We start from the raw sequence: 20,286 nt of genomic DNA, 5'->3' as shown, positions 1-20,286 counted from the left end.
TTTCAACCCTTGATTGATTCCCCTGAACTAAGAATTTTAATTTAGACTTCCAAACGGCCATCCAATGAGTTTTTCATTTTAGGTGTTCATGAAATATTTGGTCAATTTTCTTAGAAAAAAAAATAAATAAAAGTTTGGTCAATTATAAGAGAAAGAGAGAGATCTCAAAAGAAAGTGTTTTTGGAAAGATATTAGCTTTTTCACTTCTCCTGGTTTCTTTTTCATTCTGCTAAGCCTCCACCTGTCTCATGAAAAATATATTTATATTTTTTAATATTAAAAAAAATAAATTAATAAAAAATATTTTTTCAATTAAAAGAAAAATTAAATTATTTTTTAAGAAAAATAATTTTTTATTTTTTAAAAAAAATGTTAAATTTTAAATTTTTTATTTCATTTCATTTTTTTCTCCATTTAAACACTTATTTTTGAAAAAAAAAAATTCTAAACACTTAATAATTTTCCTTCTCTTTTTCTATCTTCCCTGGATTCTCTCGAAACAAACAGGATGTTAACTTATCTTAGATTTTATCTATAACCCAAATTTTCTGTTTAACTTTAGTGGTGATTGTTGGAAGATTGGACTAAAGAATACAAAACAAAAGCAGTTTACAAGAAAAGGTGGAGACAAATCCTTTTGAAGACACCCACGGAAGCTGGGCTCTGTGCTGAAGTTCATCCACGCTTTCCTAGCCTAGAGGCAATTGCCACCACTATCTTCTAATAAAGAGAATTACTAATTATTCTATATATTTTATTAAAATTAATTATTTAATTTATTTATTTTAAAAATATTTTACTTAATTCTTTTATTTTTAGTGTGTGAATTTTTTAACTTATTCCGTTAATTTTTCTGCTAATCAAAGGAGAAAGAATAATAATACCCAATGATTGAAAAGTTAATGAATTTAAGATTACATGAATTAAATAGTTATATTATTTAATTATAAAAACTAAATAATTGAGTTAGAAAAAAATTATTTTAAAATAATAAAAAGACTCAATAATTCACCGGCTTAAAAAAATAAAAGAATTAAATAATATATATATTTTTAAAATAGATGAATTAAATAATTAATTTCATTAAAATACATAAATTAAATAATAAGTTTAAAAAAATATACATAAGGTTAATAATTTTATAAATTTTTATCCATTTAATTTTTTTTTACTCAATTACTTTTTTTCTTTATTTAATTATTTAAATTATTCTATTATGTAGAGTTTTGCTTTGATAAATTTAATCTTATTCAAATGCTTGCGTATTTATAAGTTCACTTGTTATGAGTTTCGAGTTCAAATGCCCAATAAAACTAGATATTTCATAACATAGAGATGGGTTTAGTGCTGCTAATCTACAGCTTAGATTGGTTTCTCGACTCAAAATTTAACTAAGCTAGACAATCATCTAACGCAGACGTCTTGCAACGCTGATTTATTACAATCAATTTAATGAAGAGATTCATAACAGCTATGGATAGCTCCAAAGCTTTTAACATATTATGGAACACCTTCATGCATGCGTTCTCAAGTTCTCTCCATGCACCCTCAACTGTCTTTTCGCTTCAACAACCTCTTAATCGAGCAATTGAGACCCAGAAAAACACAATGACCTCGTCTTTCTTCTCATCAATGAACTGGAAATAAGCAATCCTCCGTGACTTCTTCACTATTAGAGTTCCGCAGACCACCCAAAACCCTACAGGAAATCCTATTCCTATTCCTATGCCTATGTAGAACCACAACATTTCAATACTTTCTTCTTCTTCATCTTTGTTTTCCTCAGGAGAGAGAGGCTCCTCAGTTGATGTTTCATCTTTGTCATCTCTTTGCACTTGGTGGGCAGTGGCGGACCACAAAGTAATGGGTTACCTTCGTAAATGGAAGGATCATTGAAGGTCTCAAACTGGTTAGTTTTTGGGATTTGACCAGAAAGATTGTTATATGAGATGTTCAAGTGATTCAGAAAAGTGATGGAGGCCATGCTTCTAGGGATTACACCAGAAAGATGGTTACTTGAGAGATCAAGAGTTTCAGTCTCTGTAAGTTGCCAATATCAGCCGGAATTATCCCAGTCAAATGGTTCATGGACAGGTTCAAGGTGATCAATCTTGAAAGATTTGTTAATCCATTAGGCATCTCTCCGCAAAGGTTGTTTCTTGAAAGATCTATGCTGTTCACAAGATAAAGGGTACCCTCATAGAAATATGCACGGTTTTTGTCCACTAACCACAATTGCCCCTCATACCAGCTGGAGTCAAGAACTGTAGTCATCCCACTCAAGTTTCCAACTCAGTTGGGGATATGCCCGGTGAAGTTATTCTGCGCTAGGTCCAGTATGTCAAGTAAAGGAAGACTGCATAAATTCAACGGAATTTCTCCAGTAAACAAGTTTGATCTGAAGCTTATAATCAACACAGATGGAAACTTCTCTCCAATCCATGCAGGAATCTTTCCTGAAAATCCATTGTCTCCAAGATCAAGAGTTTCAATGTGTGTACAGTTTTGCAAGGCAGAAGGGAGTTCCCCGGAAAACTTGTTGTTGCTTAGCCTTAAGAATCTTAGTCCACTAAGAGAACCAAAACTGATAGGTAAGCTGCCTGATAAACTGTTGTTTGAAACGTCTAGAAGGCATATATATGGCATACCATTCCAGATTTCAGGAAGTTTTCCAGACAAATTGTTGCTAGAGAGAACAAAAGTAAGCAAATAGCTTAAGTTCGACATCGAGAAGGGGATGGTGCCATTAAGAGAATTATATGAGATGTCTAAATCTCCCAACAAGGGCATTCTTTCACCAAAATCTCAAGGAATTGGTCCGGAGAAGAAATTATTATCTAGATGATATGAACTAACATTTGATGAAAACACTGGCAGAGGACCTGTAAAGTTGTTATAATTCGAGAAGACAATAGCTTGCTGTCGGAACCTTATTGTGCTTGGCATTTCTCCAGTTAACAGATTATGGCTGAAGTCTAGTACATCCAAGAACAAATCCAACTCCCAGAACCATTTTGGTATTGCGCCAGAAATCTTAGCATCCCACACAGCGATGTAGCTTAGCATGTTCTGATTCCTTAGCCACTCGGGAAAGGTGGGGCCAATCATGCATGCATGGAGGTCAAGGTAGATGAGTTTAAAAGGAGGAATCCAATTAGGATTCACATTGAAAACCAAGGTGATGTTTTTTGCCTCCTGAACTATTGTTAACTCCTTCAAGCCTGTGAGATTTGAGAAATGAGCTTCTGTTATGACACCTTCCCATTGATTGTCTGAGATATCCAGTACAATCAATGAAGAGAGTAGTCCTAGACTGACAGGAATTGAACCTTTCATCTGATTTTCAGACAGGATGAATTCTTGTAAGGACGACATGTTACCAATGGATTCTGGAAAGGAGCCAGAAAAGGAGTTTCCCATAAGCTTAAGAAGTTTTAAGCTCCTTAAGTATCCCAAAGAATCAGGAAGAGACCCACCTAGCTTATTGTAGCCCAAATGCATAGACTCTGATCTACAATTAGTGCATTCAGCCAAGCTCAAGATGAAATCATTTATCTCTCCACTAATCTTATTAAAAGAAAGATCAAGCACATGCAAATTGCAGAGCTTTCCTAATTTTCCTGATAACTTGCCTGAGATGAATGAATCCTCAGACAAATCAAGATGTTCAAGGGAGTTTAGTCTTGAAAAATCATCAATTTCACCTTGGAGATTGTTTGAGCTGACATCTAGATAAACTAGATTACTCATGTTGAAGAGCCAAGGAGGTATTGTGGAGTTAATATCATTGTTGGAGAGATCAAGAACCAAAAGGGATGTAAGGTTGTGACGTGGAACAGAGAGAGGAAGATTGGAAAGTCCACAAGTTGGCAAGTGCATTTCTAAGAGTGAAGGGTGCAAGTTTCACAACTTCAAGCCAATAAGCTTGGGCATTGCTAAGATTGATATTTCCCATATTTAAGTACTTCAAGGACAAAAGACTTGACAGCCAATTTAGTTCAATCTCATTGAACCTATAAAGTTTGAGCTCAGATCAAGATATTGCAAGCGTGAAAGGTTTCCTGGAAAATGTTAGTAAAGTTGCGCATGATACTTTTCTAGTGCTTGTTGAGTGTTGAGAGTACCCAACTAGCCATTGTTAAACGCAAGTGGATGTACAAAACCAGAGAAGAAAGAAAAGGGAATGCAAGTGATCAACTAAAAAATAATTTGGCTGCTGATTTTGCAGTCCTGATACCATTCACATTGACTTAGGATCTACCATTCACAGTTTCACGCGATCTATCTGAAAGCGCCATGGAAAAATATATTTTCTAAGTCTTGTGATTTCTTTATTATTTATTATACGCAGAAAAGTTCTAAATAAGGAGAAATTATGTAACGAAGTCATGATTTCATTTAGGATAACTTATATGAAATTATAATTTAATATTGTTTTAACATCTCCACTTTTTTTTCTCTCTCAATGACTGTTATTTTCTTCTAATTTTGAATGACTTTATTTGTTTATTTGTTACAGCCTATTTGAAAACTAAAATTTTATTGAATTGATTTCTTTTTTTATCAATTTTTATATTTGAAATAAAATAATTTCTCTTTTTAACTTAAAAAAAAAATATTTTGAAAAAAATATAAAATTTTGTGAGAATTCAATTGATTTCTTTTTGTACAAATAATTTTTTCCAAATAAAGCCATAATATTCCTGCAGGGAGTCAAAGGTTCATGGTATAATCTCCAAAATTAGGATAGCTAGAAGGGAAGCCTACCAATTACAGTTTCGCCTAATCTTTGGACTTATTCTCTTCAGAATTCTAGTTCTTTTAGTTCTTCACAAATATGATCCTTAAACAATGGAACATGTAATTAATTAAGAAAAATAAGAAAAGAGATTCATGCTAAAGGTACACTATTCACAGTCATCGTTAAATTTATACCAATAAAAGTCGGCTTTCATAGAAACTGTTACAAGTTACAATTAAACAAAGAATTCTAAACCAGTGATAGAAATGATACCATCGTTTCCGCCAACGTTAACCATGCCACTAGGGGTTTCACTTTGAGGATCACACAATAAGTCCACAGTTATACAGTCGATGACATTGCTTGTCACTTCCTCTCTCTACCATTTTCTTCAACAATCAAATAGCAATGTTGGTTTTCCCAATTTTCCACAGACCATTCACAATTGCAGAATAGGTAGAAACATTAGACTTGATATCCTCTGGTCGCCGTCCCATCAAATAATTCTATTGCTTGAGCAATTTGATCTTTACACATATCCAATAATAATATTACAATGTTGAGCTTAAAGGATTCTCCCCAGTACAGAGAATCCAAAGCCCAGAAAGTGCAAGTATCTTCCGCCTTAAGAGAAGAGATAAAATCCTTTTTGTTTTCCAATCGATCAAGATGTAAAGACTATAATTATTATGCAGTTCTTATCAATTCCATTCATTTCAACGGCTGGAACTCGAATTTGTCAAACCAATCTTTAATAGAAGGGCATGTAATTCTAAATAAATAATAAGGTAGGAAAGCAAATCATACCCATTTCCACTTCTTGTTGAAAATGAAAGCTCCTCAAAGCTGAAGCCGGAGCAGCTACTAAAATCATATCATTATTATGATCATTGTCTTTGATCTCCATCCAGAAAGTAGAAAACTGGCACTCACGCTGCTAAAGGAGATATGAGTAAGAGTTGGAATGAAACAAACAGAAGAGATACTAACCCATTCTTTGACTTAAATTAATAATATTTATGTCACCTTGTCTTTAATTTTCTGAAACACTTTTGTGCATGAAAAGTCCGTAATGAGAGTATTAGAGAAAAGGTAAGAGTGGTGCCAATTGAAGATAAGTTGAGAGAAGGGAGATTGAGGTGGTTTGATCATGTGAAGCGTAGACATACAGAGACTCCAGTTAGACATGTAGAGCACATTAGGTTAGAGGATAAAAAGAAAAAAAAGGAGTAGACCTATATTGCCTTGGAAGAGAGTAGTACAACATGACCTAGAAGCATTACACATTTCTGAGGATTTAACTCAAAATTGTTCAGAGTGGAGAAAGCGAATCCATATAGCCGACCCCAAATTTTTGGGATAAAGGCTTAGTTGAGTTGAGTTGAGTTGAGTTTTGTGCATGAAAAACCATCAGTATCAACTTGTAGAAACTATTTATGAAAGTTCCATGAAAGTTCTGCAACAATAAAGGCCTAAACAGGTCTCTGTTAGGGCATGCTAAGAAGGAATTTTTTTCCTCCATTAGTTTTGAGTTCCTGCACGCATATCAATTAAAGACATAATAGCAAAGAAAACTGGGTAGAAGTTCAAAACTTTATATTAGAGACTCAAATTCCAAAATAAGTATAGAAGAGACGCACATAGAAAATAATTAACGATAATCACCATGTCCTTTGTAGATTTCTATGCATGCTGGAAATTTGAGCTAAGTCAACTTGTACAAAATGATTTTAAGGGTAAGTGCAAGCATAGATATTATCAGTACCAATGTTATAAAAAAAGTCATAAATATTCAAAGTTATTGAATTATTCCATAAAATTATTTGGCCATTTTACCCAGAATTTGTGCCTCAGTGGATTACCTGGACATTTTGCTGCACTAAATGAATATGCATAGGAATACTTGAGAAACTTGTTTATTAGGAGTCGACGTTGATGCAAATCAACAAATATGGAATATACCAAATAATGCAGGCATATATTCCACATATGAAATGGCCACAATGCCACAAATCGATAAGCCTCAAAATCTTGGGAAAAGGAATCTCTATTGATAAATTTGCAAAAGCTGTTAAAAAAAAAAGCGGGGAGAAAACAGTAAGATATTAGATGTAGACAATGCTCAGTAACTTTTTCTATTAATAGAGTTTGGATGCTATATCAATTGGCCCTTTGCATTTAGGAAACACTAATTCATTGCAGTGCTATTGTGTGCACAACCTCTAACATGAGGTGTGTGTGCTAGTCCTAACAAATTTCTCTACAGAGCAAAATCAACTAATTAGCAGCATTGTTTTCATGTTAAAAGAGATTGAAGAAAAAATAACTTACAGAAGATTGAAGCTCCTTGCAATTTGTTGCTTTCGTTGAAGAGGCGTTAAATATGAATGTCTCACTTCACCTACCTTGTTCAACATGAGAAAACCCTACTAGCTTTTCCACAACAATATCATCACTAGAAAAAGCTCCACTACCAAGCCTGTTGTGGTTGCATTTGCAGAAGTTCCCTTGCAAACCATCATGAATGAATTCTGCTGCCTTTTGACGCACCATTGTAGTGAAGAAATCCTTGGATAATCACATTATAAGGGCAACTATTTAGTGTGCAGCCATCCTCTTCCATTTTAGAGGACCTTGTCTGCTTCATCTAGTAATACTTCTTAGTAGAAGCTATTGATTATCATAATATGTTCAAAAATCAGGCTGCAACCCTTCAACTGAAAGACCAGAAACAAGTTCCTTTGCAGCTTCAAGCCTGCCAGCTTTGCACATACCACCAATCAGGATATCATAGATCACGTGATTAGGCTTCATCTGGCTCCTTTTCATATCTTCATATAGTGTCAATGCCTCATCGAGATGCCCTTGTTTGCAGAAGCCATCAAGCAAGGTTGAGTATGTTATTATGTCTGGAGGACAGCCATGAGAAATCATTTTCCTGAAAAGCTCTTCTGCAGTATGAGGCCTCCCTGCCTGGCATAAGCCCCTTATGAGAGTAGTATAAGTAATAGAGTTAGGAATTAACCCTTTGTGAGGCATTTCATCAAAAAGTTGCTTTGCCTCTTCTATTCTATCAATCTTACAGTATCCTTTAATCAGGATGTTATAAGTAAGAACATCAGGTGCACAACCCTTGCTGACCATCACATTAAATAATTTTCTGGCCTCGTCAATTTGGTTTTGAAGACAATTTCCATCTATCAATGAATTGTAAGTAACAACAGTGGGCTTTACACCTCTGTGGATCATTATATTGAAAATACCTAGAGCCTCTAAGACCATTCCTTTCTTGCAAAACACATCAACTAATATACTGAAGGTTACAACGTCAGGAGTGATGTTTTGCGTGAGCATTTCATTCAACAAAGTTGAAGATTCCTTCCATTTGCTTGAACTGCAAAGACCATGGATTAAGGAACTGTAAGTGATAACATCAAGCTTCATGCCCCTTTGAATCATTTTACCAAAAAAACCTTGTGCCTCCAAAACAATTCCTTCCTTACAAAGTGTATCAATCAATATACTTAAGGTAACTACATCCGGTGTGATGTTCCACTCTGGCATTTCTTTGTATAGTGTTGATGCTTGCTTCCATTGGCCCAAATTGCACATACCATAAATTAAGGAGTTGTAAGTGACAACTGTAGGTGAAATTCCTCTACTCTTCATTTGAGAGAAGAGCTCTAAAGCCTCAATAACTAGCCTATCCTTGCAAAGGCTGTCAATGATCGTACTGTATGCCACCACCTCTGGCTCACAACCTCTCTCGACCATTTTCTTCATCCAACCAATAGCCATGCTTGTTTTCCGAATTTTACATAACCCATTTACTATCATTGTATGAGTATATACAGTTGGTTGATACCCTCTTGCCACCATCTCATCTAATAGTTCCACTGCTTGAACAATTTTACCCTCTATACATAGTCCATTAATTAAGGTATTCAACGTTACAACCGTGGGCTGAAATCCAAACTTAATAATTTTCCCTAAAACTGAGAACCCAAAACCCACAAGGTGCAAATGGCAGAAGCAATTAATCAAGATGGTCAGAGTATATACATTATATGAGATTCCTAGCAATTCAAGTCTTTTAGACAGGGAAACCACAGTGGCATAATGCTTCATTCTCACGAGCACAGAAAATAACTGATTAAATTGCATAATAGAAGGCAAAGGATTCATACGAAGCATATGATCAAAGGAAGCTAAGGCATCATCTACATTACTAAATGAACCATGTTTGCATTTATCCCTCAGAAAATCGACAAAGCTTGCATCTTTATATCTAGAAGTGGAAGTAGAAGAAGAAACACGGGCGATGGAATTGGTAAACAACAAACTTGGCAATTGAACCATACGCATTTCTATATCTTGTTGAAAATGAAATCTACTAAACGCTGGAGCTGAAGAAACAATGGCCAAAATACTTCGCCGCCTCAGTAGCATCTTCTATGTATCTCTCTACGAAGACAGGCTTGTGCCCATTGCTGCCGCCGGCAGTAGCAGCTAGAGCGAGAGAGATGAAAGGAGAAGAGAGCAATCGGAAAATGTTAGTTACCGTACTCTCCCCCTCTATAGATAAAATTAAGGGAGTAGACCCTAATTTAGGGCCCATAATTTTGGGTCAGGCCTCGCTATGGGTAGACCTGATCAATGGACTCCGATAGCTTATGACTGTTTTGTATTGTCTTTGAACATTCGATAGACAATGTCATGAAAAGGTTATATTCAGAGGAAAGGTCTCTAATGCAAGAAGAAGAATTGAGGTCCAAATATTTGCCGATAAAACTATAACTAAGGAATTCGGTTATTTAACTAATTTAATTATCAAATTAAGATAATTAAACCATAATTAATAAATAAAAAATTTTAAATTTATTAATAAGAACCAAATCAAATTAACTTAATTTTCTCTAAATAATTAAATTTTATCAATCTCCATTATTTCATCTTAATCGTATGATGCATACCCTACTAATGAAGTAATTATATCTTATAATAATAATAATAATAATAATAATAATAATAATAATTTTATATAAAATAGATGACATTTTTCTATACTCAAAATTTAAATATATATGAGATAATAAATTTTATAATTATTATTAAATAAAATAATTGTATTATTAAACTAATAATTTAACGTATGATATTTAATGAATTATTGGTTGTCTCCAATCTCTCTTTATCCTTCAAAAGACCCTCGTGATTTCAAAGCATTTACTATTTTATTTTTAATTATATTTTCTCTTTCTACTTTTTTTCCGCTCTCCAAAATAATATAGTCCAAATTTCCCATTTTCTACTCCCTCTCTCCCCCTCTTCTCAATTCTCTCTCTAAAAATCGCACTTTCCCAAATCCAAGAGACACTCTTCGCTCCTCCGATCCCTTCTCGTCTTGGTTTATGAGGTATCTTCGCTCCTTATCTCTTCTTTATTTCCCTTCACAGATCAATAGGTATCCTTATTTGCCTGTACTTGTGGATATCTTGAGCTTATCGTTGCAACTAGTTCTGGATCTGGTTCTTTGCGTTGCGATTTCCTTAAAAAGATCAAGTGTTAATGTTTTTCATTATAATTTTTGTTTCTTTCCTTTATTGGTTGGGGTTGGTGATAAATTTTCTTATTTTGTTTCGAAAGTTTTGTGTTCTTTGTGATATTATTTTTCTTTGATGATCATATTCACGAGTTATTCTAGAGTTTGATTAGTTGGGTTTTTAGAGCGAAGAAATGAAATGGGATTTTTTTTTTATTTAGCCGAAAATGCTAATTTTGTGCTCCTATCTGATCCATTATTTGATTCGTGAAATTTAGCTAAAATGATTATGGAATAGGAATTTTATTATTTTTCTGATGTTAATTTTTATCATAATCTGTATTATTTCTTTTGTTCGTTTTGCAAATTATCAAAATTTTGATCCAATTTTTGTGAAGACACCTGCTTTGTTTAGTCTCCAAATTATACGAAAAGGTTGACAATACTTACTGATTGCCCTTTTCTTTTATTTTTATTTTTTTTACTTGCAGCTCAAAGGAGAGACCCACTCTTGGGTAAGTTGTTATTACCTGTTCAGTTCTGGTTTCTTCTTCGAAATTCCTCTTATGTGATTCGATCACGGGCTCCCATTTCGTATATTTCATTAAATGTAGTAGCTTATAAATATTTGGTTGTTTCTCGGGGAATTTCACCTTTTTTTATATTTTAAACGAAACTGATGATGATATTGCTGAGAAGCATGGAAAATTACGTGTCTTGTGGTTGTGGCTTTAACTTTTCTTGTCATACTTTAGCCATATTGTTGAAACAGGCACAATCTAGTTGGTTAATGAATCATCAAGAGTATTGATTTTGTTGAATGATGGATTCTGTCACATTGAATCAATGGTTATGAAATTTAAATATGTAATGCTTATTCCCAAATAAAAAGTAAAATGAGTTTGCTACTTTAGCACTTTTGGTTTGTGTTTATAACACAACAACGAATCAAGGATATGGTAGAAATTAAGCAAATATGTCTTGGATGGATTGAGTTCTCTATTTTTATACTTGCATGAAATTTTTTTACTCAAATTTGTTGTCCATGTACAGTGGCACGCGGATTAAGACCCGCAAACGGAACATTGCAGCGCCACTGGACCCTGCAGCATTTGCGGATGCAGTGGTCCAGATTTATCTGGATAATGCTGGTGATTTGGTAATCTTTTCACAATGCATTCACCATATTTTCAGGTATTCTTTTGCAATGTTCAGGTGGTTAATCTTGTTGAAGTGAACAAAGTTCATTATGTGCAGGAACTTATTGCTAAGAGCGTTGAATCTGCAGACCTTAACTTCTCAAGATACGGTGATACCTTTTTTGAGGCAAGTTCATTTGTTTATTATATAAGTTTCAAATTGTCAATTTCTTTTATTTAAGATGTAGATTCACATGGAGAGAGAATTGAGATCATTTTGAGAAAGCTAGATTTGAAGCACATCTAATTGGCATGTAATAATGCTGAGAATAGCAAATTTTCCTTTGTGGCGTACTCATAGATGTAAAAAGCATCATGTAATCGAAACTCAAAATAACTGACAATTTTTATCCTAAATTATATGCATTGTCTTTTGCGGTAGTGGAGCTCTGTAGCATCATGGTTCACATGATTCTGTAGGCTAGATTTGAATTGGAAGTTAAAATTGATCATGCTTTCCTCAAGTTGGATAATACCATCTGGAGAGATGGTAAATAGTAGTAGTTAGTCATATTGGAATGTGAGTGCCTTATTGATGCTGGTGCTGCTGCTTTGGTTGTCTCTGCTTTTACCAGCTTTCTGGTGATGTACTGAAAATGTGATTAGATACTTATCATTCTTTATATGTGTGTATGTGTGTGTAAAAGTTTAAATTTTGTTGTTAGGTACTGGCTGTTCTTTTTGTGGGGATAGATATGTGCAAACTTGTTGATTTTCCGATATCACTTGTGCTTCTGGTTTTGTTTTCCCCTGTTCTTTTCTTTTCACAGGAGGCAAATACCTCAAGTTCTACAAGAATCTAATTCATTGTATATGTGCAGGTTGTTTTTACAGGAGGCCGTACACAACCTGGCACAACAAAACCTGATGAGGGGGAGCGCCATCCTTACTCTATAATAGACTGTGAGCCTAAGCGTGAAATCATCTTACCATCTGTAATTTACATACAGAAAATTTTGCGCCGCAGGCCGTTCCTCATAAAGAACCTTGAAAATGTTACACGAAGATTCCTGCAGTCATTGGAACTTTTTGAGGAAAATGAAAGGAAGAAGTTGGCCATTTTCACAGCACTTGCATTCTCCCAGAAACTATCTGGGCTCCCACCAGAGACTGTGTTCCAGCCTTTGCTCAAGGATAATCTTGTGGCCAAAGGGCTAGTTCTTTCTTTTATAACAGACTTCTTTAAGGAGTATCTGGTTGACAATAGCCTTGATGATTTGATTTCAATCCTTAAGCGGGGTAAAGTGGAGGACAATCTTCTGGACTTCTTTCCATCTGCAAGGCGCTCTGCTGAATGTTTCTCTGAGCATTTCACGTGAGTTTTTTTCCTTACCTTTGAATCTAATTTGCTACTTGATGGTCTTCTTACAGATTTTCTGTATACATATTTTTAAAGTATTTTTCTATGTCTGAAATGCAATTTGACTATTTTTTTCAATACTTCTTTGAAGTCTGTACAATTTGTGTGAATTTTTGTTGCATTATGTACCTGTATAAAATTTGTACATTGTTGAATGCTTTTGCTTTGCTTGAGTTGATTATCATTTTGGCCAGTCATATGATGCTGACCTTTACTTGGTTTATGAGTTACACCTTCCATCATGTTTCACGATATTTTGTGTTGTTGATACATAGCCTGGAAGTTATTGATGTCTACTCATTGTTGATTTTCAGCAAGGAAGGGCTTGTGCCTTTGGTTGAATACAATGAAAAGAAAATATTTGAGGTAAAACTGAAGGAAATGAAATCTGCATTAACAACCCAGATAGCAGAGGAAGCTGATATAGCTGAAGTTATAGACACTGTCAAGCAACAGGTTAAAGATGCGAAACTCCCAGACATTGAGGTTGTGCGTGTATTATGGGATGTTTTAATGGATGCTGTTCAGTGGTCTGGTAAGAACCAGCAGCAGAATGCAAATGCAGCTTTGCGCCAGGTATGATTTTGGTTCTCTATCTCACACACATTTTTTTTTTTTTTAATGTTAATGCTGTTTCAGTACACTCTGATGAAATGTAATAGAAGGAACTCTGAATTCCATGATCAATATTCCATTATTGTCTGCCATATGTTTCAGAGTTTCTTTGTGAACATGTGGCAAGTGCAGTACAGTAATTCATTGTTTAGCTGCTTGTGACAGTTTGGGAAAAAAAAGAAAAGAAAAGAAAAAAAAAACCACCTTGTTGAGGGGACTGCTTTCTATGATGCAGGTGAAAACATGGGCAAAACTGTTAAATGCCTTCTGTACCAATGGAAAGCTTGAGCTGGAACTATTGTACAAGGTTCAGATGCAGTGCTATGAGGATGCTAAGCTGATGAAGCTGTTTCCTGAGATAGTGAGGTCTCTCTATGATCAGGATGTTCTGGCAGAAGGCACCATACTTCACTGGTTCCGCAAAGGAACAAACCCAAAGGGCAGGTATGCAAGTTTATTACAATCGTTATTATGGTATTTAAAAAAAAAAGGCAGTATTCTGGTATTACTTAGAAATATGGGATATTACATTTGTGTTTTGATATTTTGTTGTGGTTATAGGCAAACCTTTGTGAAGGCCCTGGAGCCCTTTGTTAATTGGCTGGAAGTGGCAGAGGAAGAGGAATAATTGCAGCTGGTCATATGACATTCAGGCTTGTTCCATTTCCTGTTTGCTATACATTCCCGAGATATTAGCTATTTACTCATAAAGCTCTAGCTTTCATAATATTTGTTGTGTTGTGTTGTGATGATGAAATGATAAAGCCATGTATGCTAATTGCTCCCCGCCTTCTCTCACTTGGGATTGTTTCATGTATGGCAATGGTGTTTCCGTGTTTATGTTGGTACTTTGAGTAAATTAATCGCCAGACTAGTGTATTGTTTATTGCTTGGTTGCCTTGAGAGGAGAGGCTGCAAATTTCAGCGACCCAAAAACTCCCGGTTTGTTGGGAAAGTATATAATCGTATGCTGCATTGAGCTCTGTTATTGGTGAAACTTGCATGGACATATCGTGCGGTGCATGTAGGGAATTAGCGATCAATAATAAATTTTTATAAAAAGAAATAAAATAAAAATGAAATTAATTAATTAATTCTAACTATTACAATTGGATATCACGAATTCGTGCTCATAATACAGCTCTTAAGAGTATTGTTAATCTTGATTTATATGATAAAATCATTATTTTCATCATAATCTTGACTTATCTAGTATGGGTATTATAGTTTAAAAAATTATGTAATTCATTTTTAGGCTTAGTGTGTTCTGTGAGAAAAAAAAATATTTTTTATGAAAATATTTTTCAGTTATTTAAGTGTAATGTTAAATTAAAAGTAAATATTATGCCCCAGTTGCTTAATTTTATTAGTGTTTTAATAAAAATTATTAAATTTTAATATTTTTTATAAAATTGATTAAACTTTATTTTGATTTAATAAAAGTAATTAAAGACTTTCAGCTGCTAATGTAGAAGAAGAAATGGGGAAAAAGAAGAGGTTTGACGGTAAGAGGATAGTTGAATGTATTTTACACTGCAAAGACAGCTGTTTAATTAAAAATTTTTAATTTTTAGTTATAATAATTTTTATAAAATTAAATTAAAATTTAGTGAATTTTATAAAAAAAAATTATAAAACAATCATAATGTTGAGTGAACATATGTGATAATTACTTTTAAATTAATATATGTATTTTCACATTTTATATTATATATATGTGTTTTCATATTTTAATAAAATTATTAAAATTTAAAAAAAAAATCATTTATTCTTTCTAAAATAAAATGTTATTTTTATTAAAAATAACTTAATATTTTTAATTAAACAATATTTTTTATTGTTCGTTACTTCAAAATATAAAAAATATAAAAAAATATTTTTTCAAACAAGAATAAACAGAGGCTAAATCTCATTAAGAATTGATTTTATTTATGATTAATTTTATAAAATTAAATTTAACTTTTATTCAAATTAAATACATAAAATATGAAAGCTAATTAAATTTTATAAAATTTCGTGAAAGACAATTCGGATCTTGAATTTGATTTTTTGACTGTCAAACCAAAACCAGAGCCAGAGCCCATTTTCTCGGAAGAAACTTCTGTAATTGGCCTGTTTTCTCTGACGACCCATATTATCTTCTTCTGAGGCCGTCGTTGACGCTGTCTTTCCATGAACTTCCAAGTCCAAATAATGGTTGCAACTTCTAGCAAACCAGACTTACAGAAGGCAATTCGTGGATAGATAGGTTGTAGAATGATCAATTGAGCTTAAATTAATCGCACAAATGGTCTTCTCTCAACTGCTTCCGCTCCTAACCTATTATCTGCTGCTTTATTTCCAATCACTTCCACTCCAATGACGCCGCCTTTATCCGACTCGCTGCCAGTTAGCCAACAAGTCTGCCGGCTACACCTCCCCTGACCCGAATTTCGGTTGCTTCGTTGCAACTTTAACTGGAAATATCGCCGGGCAGGGTTATCTATGAGCGCAGGGGACTAAGCCTGCTGAGGTTCAATCGGTGGAGGCTGCTGCTGGTTGGAGCAAAGGCGCTACTGCTTATTTGAATATGGAGCCCGGAGAGACCACGCTGCTGTCTCTGTTCTTGTTGAGATTTCCTCATAAGCTTCTCATTTTCTCTTCCTTTGAAGTAAATTATAACTGACATGGCAGCAGGAATCCAAGGAATTGATTTTTCTAACTGCGGGGCAGAAGTGATGCCATTATTGTTGGAGGAAATACTGCTCGAAGAGACATTAAGTATGATACATTATTGACACTTTAATTGTTTTCATGATGTGATAATGTCTTGTTCTGTTATGATTTTTGCTGCGAATTTTATTTAGTTATTTATTTTGAGTAAGACCCTCAATTGACTGCTAGACATTGCGGTGGGCATATGCCTATGCGGATTGTAATGTCACAGACGCTTGATCTTCCTGAGGAAGCAAATCTTTGAGATGTGTCTGACGTTTCTACCATAGTTGCAACACAAGGAGGTGAGAGGAGGAGTTTCTCGAAACTACTTGCATCCAAAGGATTTGAAGTGGTGGAGTTTGATGTCTTAATTCCTAGAGAAGTCATGGAATATTTTCACGATTTTGGATATTTATCCGTTTTGTGGGAGTGTGGAGGGACACTTGCTGCCTCTGCTATTTCAGCTGGTGTTTTATACAAGATTTATTCTTTAGTTTTCTACTTTTAATTTTTAACTGTTTTGGGAATATGTGATATGAGATGTAGGTGACTTCCTTTCAGGATATTTACTTGTTAACTGGAAAAGTTTAATGGAGTGATGTCTTCATTTTCATGCAGATATAAAGAAAATTCAAAGTCAGATTTACTTGACATTTCATTAAAAAAAATTGAAGTTTGTAACTCATGCTGGACATGTGTTCATCTTATGCTCATAACTTGCAAATAGGTTTCACTTCAGTTAATGCTACTCTTTGCCATAACTTCTCTGTTGCAGGTTTTTGCATTTGTCGCTCCAAAGATTATTGGTGAAAAGAGTGCACCAACTCCTGTGGGTGAACTGGGGATGGTTGAAATGTCACTAGCCTTGGATTTAATTGATGTTTGCTATGAACAGGTTGGTGATGGTTCTTTGTATTTTCTGTCCATGAATAAATTGTTTTTGTCATGTCTTTATGTTGGAGTTAACTTTTCTTGTTTCTTTCTGTTTTTGGTAATTGCATTGCCTACTATTGTACTGTGTGAACATAAGCTACAAAACCAACCTTGGCTCTTCAGTATTATATTCGTAGTGCAGAATCAGTCATACCTATATGTAATGGATATGTATATCATGTACCATCAAAGTATCCATTTGGAAAGGTTCAGTGAGGAATTTAGACCTAACTGTTGCACTGGATTTCTGTCTCCTAATTTGTCCCCCCATCCCCTGTGTTTAGTTGGTTCTATAATTTCCTAGTGGTTGGTTTCATTCTCTGATCTAGTTTCATACTTTTGGAATCAGCCTCTAAGTTGGTTATTTGATTTTCTTTCCTAATCTGAACTGGCTTAGTCCAACAGGATGAAGACCTGCTTTTTAGTTATTGTTGGGAACATGGATCGTTTATAATTTTATGATTGGCACTCAAAACTTTTTGTAGGAGATTGGATATACTGTTTTGGATAAGAACCAGGGGTTGGGATGACATGGGATTCGTAGATTTTGATGAATATCTGGCCATTTTTTATGAAGACATAAAAGCTTTACATATATGTGTCTTCTGGTGAACATCTTTATTAGCATCTATGCTATTAAAAACTGGGGAACTTTTACATTTTGGACACAGTTCCTGGATATTCCTAGTAGTTGTCTGCTGCTTCATAATTCATAAACATATTCTTGAACTTTCTGTGTTTCATGAGGAAGTCATAGTGTTTTTTTTTTTTTTTTTTCTCTATCCAAGTAACAAATAAATAATGGTGCAAGTCACAGGGAACCAATTGAATCTGATCAACTTTGCATGTAAACTATAATTCCTCATTCAGCCACAATACCTCAATTTCCATTCTTATGGGAAAAATTGTTTTTCCAAAAGCATTTGATAACTATTATTCATTTATTGGGTTGGTATTTCTTACCAAGTCCTTTTATGCCTAGGATGGCTACTTGACTATAGAAAGTTTTCTCTATTAAAACTGTACAATTCACTGTGTCTTGACTTTTGACATGATAACTGAGGGGAAACAAGCCTTAACAATTGAAGTGAACATAACATTAAGCATCTGCACATTTTTGCCATATTATATATGTACAGATTGCTGCCCTGCTTCATAGGTGCACAATTATTCTCCTGGGGGTGTGGCTGCTGAGGGGCTGAAATATAAGGAAAATAATGATAGTGGATGAACCAATGGAAATAATTTAATGAATATTCATTTTGCAGATTTTGTTTCTGCCATTTCATTGTGGTTGTATTGTATTGTGGCACTTGAACAGGTTGGACCAGATATTCTAATTGTGGATTTCTTCAGCCTATCCCGGAACTGACTCCAGTTATCCCATTGGAGGATAAGCCTTTTGCAATTGATTCTACTGTCACTCCTTATGAATCAAGCATCATATTCTTCTATATGACTTGGTATCCTTGTGGGCCTTTTTCTAATTTTTCTCCTTATCCAATTAAAATGGATGATGACGATGGTGATTATGTTACATGGCCAAATGCAGAGCATTGCTACAAGGTATTTGATTTTTATGCATAAATTTTATTTTTTCTAGCAAGAGTTGTGAAATTCTATTGGAAATTTCTGAATTTTAGGCACACAAGTTTCTGGGGTGAATGATCCTGCAGCAAAAGATTGCATTGAGAAGATAAAGTCAGCAAAAAGTCCAGAGGAAGCAGCATGAATTGGGAAGGTCAATCCAGAGGCAGTGTTCTGATATGATGTGTTCCTCTTGTTTTGGTGGAAATTCAGATTGGATTTTTCACATGGGTAGAATCTATCTTTTTCTTTTTCGGCTAGAATGTTGGCTACTTTAGTGAATGTTTGAGAATAGCATTGCATGTCGAATGTCAATATAATCTAGGGTTATAATGTTTTCTTTCTTTTTTTTTTTTTTTTTTTTTTGAGAAATAGGGTTATAATGTTAATAATACAGAAAATTTTGTGCCTTAAATTGTTACATAAATGATATCGTGTTTTCATATCCATATTTGTTGCATGTCTCACTTACTTAATACAAATCATGCACTGATTAAAATGACTCTATTGGTCATTGCAATATTTGTATCAACTGGTTTTTTTTATCAGAAGATATGGATCTTGGGAACTATATTGCTCACTTTTAATCTCTTATACTCCTTTTAATTTGACAGAAGCTAACAGTTCATGTGATGCGTAGGTAAGATCTGATTGGGATAACATCAAAATTGATGTCATGTACAAAGCATTAAAATGCAAGTTCTCTATTTATCCTCATTTGAACTCTATGCTGCTCTCGACTGCTGGATCTGTTCTTGTTGAAGCTTCCCCACATGATCTATTTTGGTGTGGAGGCCAGGAAGGTGAAGGCCTAAATTTTCTGGGCAGGCTGCTCATGCAGTTGAGATCAGAGTTTCTTGGTGAGTGCTTTACGTCAAGTGAAAGCACTTGCTTAGCTCTATAATATATATGGATGAAAGAGTCCAGTCAGTACTGAATATATGCTATTTGTTGTAACATTAATTTTGTGGGATGAGTGATTCGTTCAGAATAAAATCTTCATAATACACAGCATTTTGATCTTAATTTACCCTAATAGGATTGATTTAACAAATGAGGGATTTTGTTGGGATTATTGGGGTGGTGAATACATCAGCAATGACATCAATAAGATCTCTTTTGAAGAAAAGCTGAAATAGTGGCGTCTAAAAGCCATAGCTGTAATATTTTTGCTACTTTTTCTTCCTTTAGACAATCTAAGGTGCAGAAGCATAAGACTAGGAAGGAGTTCACAACTGAATCAAGGGAGACATTACAAAAATGTGGACCAAAATTTTCATAATCTGGAGGCTACTAGATCCGAAACGTGGCAAAATATCTTCTAATTGAACTAAATCTTGATAGCTGCTATAAATTATTTGAAGGCATGGACCACAGAAATAGAAAAAGAGGCTATGACCTACCCTCCCTGCACAAGATAGGTGAAACCAAAAAAGTTGTCAATGAAATCTATAGATATTGAGTGCCATTTATTAGATAAAGTACTACGTCATTGAGGGTGTTTATTAGTAACAAGACTGGCGATTAGGAATTAATGTTATGCAAAGCTGTTGGCAAAAAGTGGTTCCTTTCCACATGAAGACAACTGAATGAATCTTCCTGTTGAAAATTA

General features: G+C 34.3%; 2 protein-coding genes, 1 long non-coding RNA gene and 2 pseudogenes across 3 annotated transcripts; 2 read left to right on the top strand and 3 right to left on the bottom strand.

Moving 5' to 3' along the window:
- Positions 1-1,245: 1,245 nt before the first annotated feature.
- On the bottom strand, positions 1,246-4,298 carry LOC110639099 (receptor-like protein EIX2; annotated as a pseudogene).
- Positions 4,299-4,897: 599 nt separating this feature from the next.
- LOC131169646 (uncharacterized) lies at positions 4,898-5,806 on the bottom strand. Its single transcript, XR_009140535.1, has 2 exons — positions 5,768-5,806; positions 4,898-5,675 (listed from the first exon to the last, which is right to left on the bottom strand). It is a non-coding gene; the product is annotated as an uncharacterized LOC131169646 (long non-coding RNA).
- An 835-nt stretch (positions 5,807-6,641) lies between these two features.
- On the bottom strand, positions 6,642-9,429 carry LOC110639100 (putative pentatricopeptide repeat-containing protein At1g12700, mitochondrial). The gene is made up of 2 exons (XM_021789925.2): positions 7,073-9,429; positions 6,642-6,809 (listed from the first exon to the last, which is right to left on the bottom strand). Exon 1 carries the CDS (start codon positions 9,188-9,190, stop codon positions 7,433-7,435), a length of 1,758 nt encoding a protein of 585 aa, XP_021645617.2. The 5' UTR covers positions 9,191-9,429; the 3' UTR covers positions 6,642-6,809; positions 7,073-7,432.
- Positions 9,430-9,992: 563 nt separating this feature from the next.
- On the top strand, positions 9,993-14,343 carry LOC110639101 (uncharacterized). The gene is made up of 8 exons (XM_058128852.1): positions 9,993-10,157; positions 10,775-10,798; positions 11,337-11,442; positions 11,541-11,609; positions 12,304-12,797; positions 13,157-13,418; positions 13,693-13,901; positions 14,019-14,343. Exons 1-8 carry the CDS (start codon positions 10,153-10,155, stop codon positions 14,083-14,085), a joined length of 1,236 nt encoding a protein of 411 aa, XP_057984835.1. The 5' UTR covers positions 9,993-10,152; the 3' UTR covers positions 14,086-14,343.
- A 1,153-nt stretch (positions 14,344-15,496) lies between these two features.
- On the top strand, positions 15,497-19,123 carry LOC110639137 (riboflavin biosynthesis protein PYRR, chloroplastic-like; annotated as a pseudogene).
- The last annotated feature ends 1,163 nt before the right edge of the window (positions 19,124-20,286 follow it).

This window comes from Hevea brasiliensis, chromosome 10 (genome assembly GCF_030052815.1).
Source record: "Hevea brasiliensis isolate MT/VB/25A 57/8 chromosome 10, ASM3005281v1, whole genome shotgun sequence".
Classification (NCBI taxonomy): Eukaryota; Viridiplantae; Streptophyta; class Magnoliopsida; order Malpighiales; family Euphorbiaceae; genus Hevea; species Hevea brasiliensis.
Note: the sequence above shows the minus strand (reverse complement) of the source record. Positions and strands in the feature narration are given on the sequence as shown.